Here is a 13,447-nt window from a genome sequence, read left to right on the forward strand (position 1 = left end):
CCCCGGATCTGTCTCCTAAAAGGCTCCTATACGCAAGCATGTCGCATCCTCAATGAGTAGTCACTTGTACTGCGGTATTCTGCTTTCCTTTTTATATTTCCATAAACGCATCCAAAGCAGGAAACAATGAACCCAAACAATGAAGTCGTGATTCATTGCTGAGGTAAAAATAATCTTCTGCTGCACTACCAACTGAAAGGACGGAAATAAACTGCATGAATCCCTGCATGCCTGCTGGCATCCAGTGTGACAGGTACACATTTGACAGAACTTGTCTTCCAGGGACACAAGCAGGTGAGAGGAAGGAGGAAGCGGGCAGAACAGTGATGCCATTATGATGACTCCTTGCCCAGCTGCAGTAGGGCAAGATGCCCTATCTGTCGCACCTGGAAACCAGGGGCGTAGACGGCTCGACCCAGATCACTGGCATGCCAGGCGTCTGTGGACGTTGTCCTAGCCCCCCCGTGACCCCCACGTACCATAGCATCGCCGGTGGGAAACAGACTCAGCGAAGGTGGTCGCTCCGTTTTACTACAGGGGAAAACAAGAGAGAGAGACACACACACACACAGAGGATGAGAAATGTTGCATATACTAATACAGAAGGAAAAATCCACTCTTAATCTTTAGAATTAAAATGTATTCTTTAATTTATTATCATGAAATTCGGAGTTTTTATTTTAAACCTTATGATATTTCATCATGTTTTTCTACTTTCACTTCAGACAATAGAATCCTACATTACCCGCAATGCCGTTCGACTACCAGCTGATAGCGGTACCAGTGGGAATAAATCCTTGATTAATCTCTACTGAAGGTGTGTGAAGCAGCACTGATTATTTGTTTAGTTTGTTCAGGTCACTCACCTCCTAATCTGTACACACTTCTCAAACAGGTCAGCTTCTAAAGCTTCAACGTTCAAGCTAAAATACCTGCCATGCATTCAGGAACGTTGAGTCCAATGTTTATTATCACCCCGTCTAGGTTTCCTCATTAATACGATGCCGAATGTGAAATAGAGAAACTCGACCATTATCCCTTATATTTAAGATCTGTAACTGCAAAAGCAACAACCATTAACTTTTTACAAAATTGCTGAACACCCCATACATTTTTCAATCTAAATACATGTTGTGTTTCAGAGTGGACTTTTCCTTTAAGGTCAAAGCATAGTGAAAAAAAATCAGCCCAGAACAGACATGAGCCTGGGTTATGTGAACGCACACAAAGGAGAAAGAGGTATCGATTTTTCAGTGCATAACTGGGGTCATTCAATCAGGGAGGGATTCGTCTTTCTTTACAAGGACTAAAATTAGAGCTGGGTTTGGAACAGGGAGTGATAAACTCTTGTTGAGGCAGATAGGACTGTGGGGCATTTTTACCTTTTCCTCCAGGTGTTGCGTTGACTGAGGAGACAAACACAGCAGTGTGCACACACACACACACACACAGAGAGAAAGAGAGAGAGAGAGAAAGAGAGAGAGAGCAGCACAACGAGAAAGATGCAAATTAGACTTGAAACAAACAGACACACACATGTCCTTTTCACAGAACATGGTACATTTAAGATAACATAACACAGCACACAGTCACAATACAAAGCATTATGAAAATGAGTTATCTTAATCAAATTATTAGACACAAAGTGGACGCACTATTTACGCAGCTGGAGTCGATATAATATTACATGAATATGTATACGGTATATATGTGTATGTATTGTCTGAACAAGAAGTGAACGATAATAATCTAATAATTATCTCCAAGTGTTGCCTTAATATGCTTTCGGAGTATAAATTTTGCACATGAGAATCCTGTTAATTATTGAGAATCAGTAATACTTTGGAGCTTGGAAAACAGCTAGAAATGACTGGCTACAACTGAACTTTTCACCATAGTGAAAGAAAGTTCTTCATTTTCCTACATACTAATTACTTTTAGCAATCACTAACACATCGTTTGCATTATGATATATATTTAGCTAGCTAACATTAGCAACACTCAGAAGCCGTAATCACGACTTCGCAAATGGAGAATATGAGCAGCCAAAGGCTGCGTATGACTACGCGTGGGCAGTCATTTGCACGAGTGTATATAATGGGTGTGAGTTTGAGGGCCAGCCATGACAAAGCCTGTGACTAAGCATGAACTGACAGACTGTCAACCAGCTTCTCAGTCCAACCAGCGCCTAGCAACACCATCCCCAAGACGACTGCTTTTATCATGGGATCTCAAACAAACCAGCTTATATGTACCTTAATACATAGCACATATAAGAGAAAAGCACAAAAGCAACAAACACAACAAATGACAGGTCAATATGTGCAACAATTTCATTTAAACCAAATACATCCTGGTTTAAACACACACACACACACACACTCACGTTCTTCCGCAGCCTGTCTCTGACTGGTTGCTTCCAGCCTGCTGAATTTTGGAGCGTTCAAAGTGTTCAACATAGGTCTGAATCATCTGAAAAGGAACAAATGTATATATATATATATTAGTATTTGGTCACCTTATATGTAATACCTTACCTATAACATATTTATATATATATTGGTTTGTTTGTTTCTTCTTAAAGAATTCTTGCTAGTTGAGACTAGAAATGTGCATCAGGTCTGGGATTCCAAAAAAAAATAGTTGTTGAAATGAAAGGTCTGGTGCATACGAGTGAGCGTACGTTCCGTCAGATACGAAGCTCACAGGACAAAACAAAGGCCACATTCATCAACATGGAATTGTGGTGCTCTATGATGACTTTACAGAGTTCAGTCATCCATCCTTTGTCACTGCCTACTCAAGGTTGCGGTGGCGTAAATGAGCTTATAATTTCGGAAAGTCTATTTGAATAAAACATGCAGAGAGGTATGAACAAAAATAGTATCTGCATTGATGGGAATAAAAAAAAAACCCCTTTCCAGTGTAGGCCACGCCCACTTCAGGTTTAAACCTGAATACAGATATTCTGAGCGTTATATATAGATAGAGATGCAAGCATTGTGCATGTTTCTGTTTGGGTGTGTGTGTGTGTGTAGGAGAGGCATCCAAAGGAGATCTTACTTCTGTGTGTCTCTGATGAAGAGCGTTGAACTCTCTCTTCATCTCTGACTCACGTTCTTCCAAACGGGAGACTACAAAATGATTCAGAAACCACAATTACACACCAGTTGGGTTATTTGTGTTGTGTGTCCGTTAAAAAAGGTCATTGTATGTGCTTGTGTGAATGCATGCTGCAATCTCATTCATGTGCTTTTGTGTGTGTGTGTGTGTGTGTGTGTGTGTGTGTGTGCATTGACTCACTCTGATCTGCATAGTTTTTGCTCTTCAGTTCAAACTGCTTTCCCTGTAATTCTAAAACATCCACTTGGGCCTGGAGATCCTTCTTTTCTGCCTCCAACGAATCCTCAAACTCAATAAACTTCTGTTAATGGACAAAGTAAAACACACACACACACACACACACACACAGAATATGTAATCTTAACACATCAGCTCTTAAAACACTAAATCAGGTTGTCCCCAATGGGTTCACCACACAAATTAAAATCATTTCCAGCCCAGCTGGTGAGTTACATTGCAACACTGATTTTGGCAACAGCTTCTGGCAGTCTGACAGATTTACACACACAGAGTCTGCATCCTAATCAGCTCTAAGATTCCAGAAATAGTGAAGTCGATTAGTAAAATGCTTCAGCCCTACTGATATACACAAATTGTGCTCAGCAAGAAATAGTAAACCTTTAGCTACATAACTTTGTAAGCTACGTTTCCTGCTTACGAAGGACTGGATAAGCGACTAGCATGACTGAATAGTGACAACAGTTACACAATATGACCAAAAGAATGTGGACACCGGACCATGACACCCAAATTCCTAATTCAAAGGCATGGCATTGACGTGGAGTTGGATCTTCCTTTGCTTCTATTACAGCCTTCAGTTTTCAGGAAAGGTTTTTTACTATATTTTGGAATGTTGCGTTAGTGAGGTCGGGCACTGAGGTTGTCTAAGTATGCGTTCCAGTTCAACCCAAAGGTGTTCATGGCTCTGTGCAAGACATTTCTAAAGCAACTTTGATGAACCAGGTCTTTATAGACATTGCTTTGTACACAGACGCATTTTCATGCTGGAACAGGTTTGGGTCTCTTAGTTCCTGTGAAATGATAACCCCACAGCAGACAAAGACATTCTAGACAATCATTTTGCAGCAAATGTTTAGGGAAGGCCCACATGCATGGTTTATGGTCAGGCATTCACACACATTTGGCCATATAGTGTATGTTTTAGTGTGCAACCATTAATGATTGGTTTATGGCTATAAATTCGGTGGTTATGTTTCTTTCTATAGCAACGCCTCATGTTACCACTTTCGACTTGAATCATGGCCTCTGAAGGTTTTGAATTTGATGCCATGTGAAACAATCTTTTACTTCTCTTTTCTGTCTCTTTTCTGTTTCTGTCATCTACCTTGTCTTTAAAAGCGAACCAGATCTGATCGGTTCCTTAATCAGACCAAATAGAGAGAAATCTACCATCTGAGACCCTACCATTCAAATTCTCCTAATGTATCTGTAGCTAGTCTCAGTTCTTCAGCTAAATCATTAACATACTGTAAATGTCAGTGATAAGGTGTATAAGCTGATACAGAGGATCTGCTACAGAAGCTGAGCTGAACATGTTCAGAGTAGCTGAACTACAATCAGACATCTTTCATACATTTATTGCCTCTGCTACAGTATCATTTCATTCTGCTAAAATACTTTGCTGGGTCTATATCAGGACTGTAGTCTACCACTTGCTGACCCCTGCTATATACCTATTTAATTATTACGTACAAAATAATTGCTACAGGTTGCCAACCATTGCCCATACCTTCATTTAGTAAATATTAAAAAAAAATGGAATGTCCCAAAGATGTAATAGCAATTTGTTATGATGTTTAATTATGCAATATGTCAAAGATGAGTATGTCCCCAAATCTGGGACTCACATTCCAAAGAGTTCAAATCCTAGCCCTGCCAAGCTGACACATTTAGCTAATCAGCAAGGGTCTTAAACCATGCTGTTCCATAGACATCATACCATAGCTGACCCTGAACTGTAAGCTAGAATAGTCACAGAAAAGTATTTCATTGTACTGTACACATGCACCTACACACCACACACTGTGAACTAAACCAACATGAGATTGTCTTTTTCTTCTCTGCAAAGTGGTTTTATGTGTGTATGTGTGTGTGTGTGTGTATGTGTGTGAGAGAGAGAGAGAGAGAGAGAGAGAGAGATAGATCATGTGGGGGTTTGTGCTGACTCCTTTCAGCACCAGAATTTGAAAAATATCATTGTGAACCTCTAAGGAAGATAGATGTCGAAGTGTAGGGAATGGGAGTCAACAGAATGCTGACTACAAAAATAAACATAGATAGCCATCTGGAAATATCTCAAAACACACACACACACACACACACACAGAGGGACAAACGATGAGTATGCATGTTGACTTGGAGCTGTGGGAGTTTTAGTAGAGCACAATAGCTTCTTTCTGCAGTGGTGCAAGAGAACCACTGTGAAACTACTGAAATCAGTAATCCTCATTCCATGCTGCTCACATGTACACACACATTCACACACTTTCTCATTTTAAGCACTGTTTTTTTTTAACACTGGGATCAGGAACAATGTCCCCACAATGCCAAAATTGTCTTCTCTCCCTATACGAAGGTTTGGAATAAACAAAGGAGCTGAATCTCTGCCCAATACACACATATACACACACTCACATACACAGTTTATATCTTGTAGCGTATTATTATGTGAATTACTCAGTACCTACAACACAAAAACGACGTATATTTGGAAGAGGTGGATGTAGATATTTGGACACGGCAAAAGAGTTTAAAACAAACCCATGTTATCTTTTACTTAGGCTTATATCGAGCTCTGTACTTGAGATCACTAGATGTTGTTCCTGCAAATTATATGTATGTATATCTGCCACCATATTAAAGGTCCATCAAAATGTCCAAATTACAATCTACTGTATGTACACAATAGATACTATAACTGACTAAATAAATAAAGAATTAAATATTTTGAGCATCTTTATTATTATTAGTTTTACCTTACACAGAATGTCCACTGTACCTTGAGAATTAGCTGTTGCTATAGAAACACTAAACCATTGGAAAGAAAAGAGTAATATAAATCTGTTATTTGCCTTGTAGTAGATATTACTGTACTTAATTATATATACATATATATATATATATATATATATATATATATATATATATATATATATATGTGTGTGTTTAGTTCAGAGTAATTTCCAATTACCTTTTTTACAGATACATGTAGAGAGGTTTGGTAAATTGTCTATAACCTCACCATTTTAACAAGTCAGGTTACTTCTTGAGGCCCCTAAAGCCTCACACATAGAAACACAGCCTTGTACATTCTCTACATTCCATCAACGTCAACAGACATACACTATATGGCTAAATGTTGTGGACATGTGCTTCTTGTGTGTGCTTTTTGAACATAAGCCTGACATCTCTACAAGAAATCGGAGTGTGTGGATTTGTGGAGAGGCTGAGGTCAGGCCACTTGAGTTCACACCAACCTTTGAATGTTTGACCATGTCTTCATGAGAGGGCATTATCATGCTGGAACATTATCATACCGGGTCCTTTTAATTCTATTAAAGAGGAATTTGTAAAACTACAGCATGCAAAGACATTCTATACAATTGTATAGAATTGCATAGAACTTTGGATAAGAACCATGTACAAGTGTGATGGTCATTAAATGGCCATACATTAAATGCTCTGTGGTTTTCTAATCCTCAGGAGTTGAGTCAGTCAGACATATAACCCAGTGCTATCTGTAACAATTACTTTTCAATCACTATAAACATCTCATATTAACAAGATCGAAATGACTGATTCAGTAGCTGTCACTATCGTCCTTATATCATCTAGAAGGAGCATTCTAGCTTCTGCAGTTGTGACTCATTTTGCTGCAATGTTCCCAGATACCCTAAAGATTTGCACTTCCCAAAATCAGTTTACGCTCACTATTACGTCTCCTTCTTGGTTTACTTCCCAGTGTGTGTAGGTGCATGTGTACAGTACAATGGTGGCTCAAGTGGTTAAGGCTCTGGGTTGTTGATTGGAAGATCAGGATTCAAGCCCCAGCACCACCAAGCTGCCACTGCACACACCCTCTCTGCTCCAAGGGCACTGTATCATATGTGCACCTGCACTCTGACCCCAACTTCCTTAGCTGGTATATGTAGTGTATAATCACCCCTGGATAGATTGTTGTTATAATCATAAACACTGTTCTGTTCTCGTCGACTCATTTGGGAGACACATTCACAGTCTGTTTACACTGAGCATCCTTTCAACACAGAAGTACCATTTAGCACCGTTTGTTTTTACTCTTCAACACCTGCACACTGTAATGATTTATGAAATTATAATACACATAGTGACCCAGAAGAGTAGTCTGGATGCTCTCAAGGTTTAATGCTTGTGACCTGTCAGGGAGTTTTTTCGGTTCCACTGTCATCTCCGTCTCGCTCATTATGGATCTGGATCACTTGCTTTATCATATACAAATTAAACTAAATTTCTATTATAAGGAAAGAATGCATGTAAATTTAATCCCCTTCCACATAACAAATGACAAACTTGCATAACACTGTCGTTCCTCCGTATTAGAGTAGTAGTTACACTAATGATTTGATTCAGCAGACAGGTTCGTCCTGAGATCGGTGCGGCGTAGATACAGCAGGAGCCGTCCTCGTTGTGTCCAATATAGACTGCTGTCATAATCCCACGGGAGAAGTAACCTGAGAATGCTGTCTACCCTCTAACCCTCCACTCCACTCTGCATCCCCGTCTGTCTCTTACCTCCGATCTCTCCATCCCTTCCTTCCCCCCTCCATGTTATATTTCTTCTTTGTCATAATAAGAGAATCAGGTTACAGCAACGGGCTCATGCTGGGTGTTATTGATTACCCCGTAATCACCTTCCCCACCCATCCTCCTCTTACTGCCGTCCACTACACCCAAAACACGACACCACAATGTGCACCTGGATATTAAAACAATTCTATGTTTAATAACCTGTACTCCAATAATCCTCTTTATGGATGAAATTTATTACTTCCTTTTGCTTTAGGGATGAACCTGTACTCCCTCTTGAACCTCATTATGCTCCATTATAAAAAAAAATAAAATAAACCATCTTCTGATTTTGATATTTAACTGCAAAAAGCACCATTCTCCAATGTCTGCTCCAGATAAGTTCCTCCAAAACATAAAACTGTTTGATTTATGCATGAAACCCTTCGCAACCAGAATTACTCTGCACCCACGGCTACACATTCTCTACATTTCAGATACAAAAATCACCTACTGGGTTAGACTGCTCTTTCGTGTTACTGCTAAAACAACCCAAACTGGATGACCCAGCAGTCCAACTTCTCCTCTAGACTATGATAATATATATATATATATATATATATATATATATATATATATATATATATATATATATATATATATATATATAAGAATTCTACCTAAAATAACCAATAGCTCTTCAGCAGCATTCGGCTTATTTACAGGAACACCTCAATTTTGCTATGCTTCTCTTTGAGGCTGCAGAGCATGCAGAATTAAAAATAGCCCAGACTGCACATCCTCTCTGAAGCATTTAAGGGATGTATGGAACATACACCATATATGATATAGGCGTATATATGCCTTATGAACCAGTATCACAATGCCGGCCTATGATAATACATTACAGGACAAAAAACTGGTCACTTTAGACTGCCCGTGTCATTTTGATATACGCTTACTGATGAAACCCATTTCTAAGCCATTTTACATCCATTAAATCATCAGTAATTTTAATGCACCTATTCTAATATGCCCTTAATTCTACAGTACGTACTTACAGAGGGTCTTGTTTGGTGGATGCCCCAAATGACTGGATTTAAAGTGTGGAACTCCTATGTGTTCATTTGTGATTTTTGAGGATCTGTGAGGAGACATTTATTTACCATTTGTTTGAAAGGAGTCTCTAGTGTCAGTGTTTTGCAAGAATCTCGAGATCCTTTAGGACAGAGGGTACTTTTTTTTTTGTCTGATTAACCTCAGAGAGAATAAAAGAAATGCTGAACAGCTGCTTATAGCTGTAAGTATGTAATATAATGTTATAAAGTAATTATAAAAACAGGAACTAGCTTGTTTTGCAGGCATTTCACAACACTAAATGTAACTATAAATGGATAAAAAGTATGATGTGATAACTTTAATTAATCAAAGCTAAACTGTTACGGCACAAGTGAAATACAAAACTATGGAATGTGCTGTTATTGGAAAATAATCAGCTTTGGGGTGGTAACAGAAACTCACTTCATGGTAAGCCACATCACACCAACTAATCATTGAGTACTTTCCCAAACCAACAAACCCTGCTGTGGTTTATTCCTAGTCATATCAACGAATCCTTTTCGTAGCTCCTCTGGTTTTCTGGTTAATAATAATAGCAATAATAAGCAAAACACTATAGCACTCCAAATGCAAACATGCATTTATTCTTCCTGATACTTTTATATATTGATTATAAACTAATCACTAATGGTCCGTTAATAAAAACCTAGCTGTTGTCCCCATTCAGTCTTGTTATTTGCTTATCCAGACTTTTGTACGTAACTGCATTTTTCTTTTGCCAAATCTTCAGTGAATTCTCACTCCTACTATCATAAATCACCTCTTCCTCTTTGAGTTAACTACACAGATATTTAATCCTCAGCCCACTCGGCTACAGTGTTGAAATATTACACAATCTCTAATTTAATGTCATTCCGTCTGATTTCTCCAACATTGTTCTTATTCCTTCTGAGCCCCTGAGCTGCCACGGAGCACTGGGCGTGACGCAGTGGTAACATATGGAGGAGGTCTTGGCAGTGCCAGCGTTCTGCGATAACACTACAGAGGCTTTGTGTGAGGCTGTTAAAGCCATTCGATTTTTCAGCAGTTGCTTGGTCAGTCTGCCAGTGCATGCTTTAACAATTACTAGCGAATTATTCTACCTTATGGGAATGGGAATGTGAGGCAGTCGTAAAATTTGATGAAATTTTAACATATTTACTCTGTCTTGCACATGAGCATTGTGGCCATTTTGATAACAGCCAGCATCTGATATAAATTTAATAAATTATTTAGCTTAGACATATAACTTGTCTATTTCTGTATGACATGTAGCTATCCAAAACATGACATACACAGTGTGAGGAAACTGTACTTATATTAAAGTAAATGAGGTTTTAGTTATCTTATGCCAATTGTCTCCTCCACATCAACCTACACGATCTTTCCGGGAATTATAATATCCAAGAATAAAATAATTCAAGATTAAGAACATTTACATGCCATGTTACAGGCAATAACACTAGATTTAGGCCTAAAATTACTGTTTTTAGCTGTTTCACCACCAATCACACAAATAGATTGCAACCATTTATGGAAATGTCAGTCATAGGTTAAGAAGAATACACTAGCAGAAATCAGATTTGTAAAAAATTGTGTTATCTTATTTATAGCCTCCAGGTAAACCTCTCTTAAACACTCAGCTTCTAAATAGATAAATACACAAGGCTGATTTTCATTCTGTCTTCTCTCACTCTCTGAGATGCATTTTGACAGCACACCTTCAACATGAGCTGATGTTATAGTTCTAAAGCCGACCCCCAACCGTTTTGTCAAATATATTCATATTTAAAATTCAGACATGATCAAAATAAGAAATAATCTAATGTGCCATTTCTTGTGTTTACATTAGAATTGTATTCCAAAAGATTACCTTGCTAAGCAAAGGAGAGGGACATTTACAGCAGTATTACATGTCATTAAAGTTATGTTTCCTCTGAGATCATTTTGCTTAAGCAAGATAAAACCTTAAAGATCCCAATTACAGCAAAATTACAGTAATGGGGCTGACAAAACAAACCAGATGGTGGTTAAAAAAAATAAATATTAGATTTAATATGTATATGTAAGTAAATATATTACAATAGTTAATATTTTCTGTTTTTTTAATGTTACTGGTTCATTAAATATAAAATATTTTTGGGGAATTGAGATTTCACACACACAATCTCAAATGGACTGTATTCTACACTGTATTATCAATAAAAATAAATAAACGTATAACTACTGTACTGCAAAGTGTAACAGCAGGGTTCTGGAACTGAGGATGGACTTATAGGGATGTGTGCTATTCTAAAATTGTATATAGGAAACCATGTTATTTAAGGCAAACTGATTTGTGATTGGTCATACTGGTGGACATGAGGCTTTTAAGGGAAGTGTTAGCTTAATGGGTAAGCTTGGTTAGCTTGGTCAGGGAATGGTTAGCTTAAAGGTTCTAAGCTAGTGATCATATGAGTATGATCTGCCTGGATTGTAATTGTAATTGCCAAATGAAAAAACAGATATTTAACTCCAGTCTTGGTTGGTTAAACTCCTTTTAAAGCAAGCAGAAAAGCATGCACTCTAAGGGAAAAAAAGTACATTTTCTTGTCTTTGGGAGTTTGAATGAAGATTTGTACCTTTAGCACATACCTTATGTGTAAACTGGATGTATGATATCTTTATAACATTAGCTTATTAAAGCTACAAGGGTGGTTATGAAGGTCCAATTATATATTTAAATCATTTTAAAGGTACCTTGCATTCATATTACCATGTAAATGATATACACTAGAAAGTACAAAAGGTGTCTCTTGAGGGCACCACCCTAATGACAAGAAAAAGCACGGATTAGTATTTTTGTGTAGTTTCAAATTGAAAGTAGAGTTTAAAATGGACTTTCTACCAAGCCAATCATTCAGATCCTCGCGTTTTGACCTCTGATCCAGCCACGTCAATTATTCAATAATCATCATTGAAGGCTTCCGATCATCATTTTTTGCTGTTACATTGTGCTGTTTTGTCACACCGGGGCCGCGCATGCGCGCTCACCTCCTCGGCCTGCTTGCGCAGCGCCTTCTCTCGCTCGTACTGCGTGATGAGCTGTTCGTTGTCCTCCTTGAGCAGCTCGAGCTCCACCTCATGCTCCTGGTTCTCGGTGAGAACGGCGTCCAGGTTCTCCAACACGTTCACCACGAGCGGCATGAGCTCCTTCACCACCTCCTCGTCGTAGTTGCGAATGAGGCGCTCGAACTCGCGGTAGATGCTATTGGCCAGGCCGGACACGCGCTCCGACATCACGGGCACGGAGCCGTAGTCGTCCTGGTAGACGACCTCGTCCAGCGGCAGCTCCATCATCTCGGCGACTTTTTGTTTAAACGTACGGCAAGCAAATGAATGAATAAATAAATAAATAAACAAACAAACAAACAAATGAGCGTTTATCCAGTGATTCAGCGGGATGCCAGTGGGATTTTTTTTTTTTTTTTTTTTTTTTACATCCAGACGTTTTTTGTTTTGGTTTGGGTTTTTTTAAGTTGGGGTGAGAATCGGGGTTAATTTACAGGGACATCATCAGGTGCACGCGCTCCCACATTTCTCCATGATGTGAAAATCATCAGGATGCGCCGCAGGGTGAGGGTGAGATCTCGGCCGCGCAGATTGTTTGTTTAGTCCGTGTGCCGCTATGCGAGAGGAGGCCCTCAGCTGGCGATATTAAAACCTCACCCCTACGCCTCGATTTAAACCCTCATCAGACGTGTCACCGGAAAGATCGGGCCTCGGTTCGGAGTGTCCCATCCCAGCGCGCGGGCGGCATCCGTCACATCACGCGCACAAACATCCGCGACGATGCACCTGCCTCTCCGCGGCCATTACTGCGCCGACATAAATCAATGGAAGAAAATAATAATAATAATAAGGAGCTACATAAATAAATAAATAAAGTGTAAATAAACCGGTTACATATACATACAGGCGGATGTCACCTGCCCGCCGTTCGATGCCCGGTTGTAGTGTCTATACAGCATAGCGGCACATTTCGGTTTTTGGCATCCAGAGTCGGTGCGGTGTTTTTAACGTGGGGCGGTGATGCCGCTTCCCATTCGCTCTCTCCGGGTACTGGGAGAGTCGCGTGCGAGCTGCGCGGAGGGGGGAACTCAAAGGGGTGACGTCACGGCGCGGGTGGTGCCATCGCGTCTGCGCCAAACTCGTGCGGTGGTGACATTATTACAGTCCATTATCAGGTCAAAAAGGGGGGGAAATGCATATCATATTTTTTTTCTTTGTTTTTGGCAGCAGGATTATCTCGAAACTTCGACTTCTTTTTTTTTTTTACTTAATATTCTGCAATGTTCACCTATTAGGCCTCTATGTCCTGACTCATTATCTCAAGACGTCAACATTCTGCGTCCAAAAATAAAGAAAATAATTAATGCACTGAAAAAAATAATCAGGGAAA

The 13,447-nt window shown here is 39.3% G+C and overlaps 1 protein-coding gene across 17 annotated transcripts in view; it reads right to left on the minus strand.

Moving 5' to 3' along the window:
• mapk8ip3 (mitogen-activated protein kinase 8 interacting protein 3) overlaps positions 1-13,115 on the minus strand; it is a 36,194-nt gene extending 23,079 nt beyond the window's left edge. For 9 of the 17 annotated variants that reach the window (XM_058409853.1, XM_058409806.1, XM_058409863.1 and 6 more), the window contains exons 1-6: positions 12,040-13,113; positions 3,304-3,424; positions 3,064-3,134; positions 2,387-2,472; positions 1,383-1,406; positions 387-531 (exon numbers count right to left, since the gene is read on the minus strand). In XM_058409853.1, the coding sequence (XP_058265836.1) occupies positions 387-531; positions 1,383-1,406; positions 2,387-2,472; positions 3,064-3,134; positions 3,304-3,424; positions 12,040-12,345 (753 nt within the window). In that variant the 5' untranslated portion in view covers positions 12,346-13,113. Of the gene's footprint in view, positions 1-386; positions 532-1,382; positions 1,407-2,386; positions 2,473-3,063; positions 3,135-3,303; positions 3,425-12,039 lie in introns of all 17 variants that reach the window. The other 8 variants (XM_058409872.1, XM_058409779.1, XM_058409760.1 and 5 more) reach the window with 5 other exon arrangements.
• Positions 13,116-13,447: the final 332 nt, after the last annotated feature.

The sequence above is a fragment of the Hemibagrus wyckioides genome, linkage group LG02, assembly GCF_019097595.1.
Source record: "Hemibagrus wyckioides isolate EC202008001 linkage group LG02, SWU_Hwy_1.0, whole genome shotgun sequence".
NCBI classification, from domain to species: domain Eukaryota; kingdom Metazoa; phylum Chordata; class Actinopteri; order Siluriformes; family Bagridae; genus Hemibagrus; species Hemibagrus wyckioides.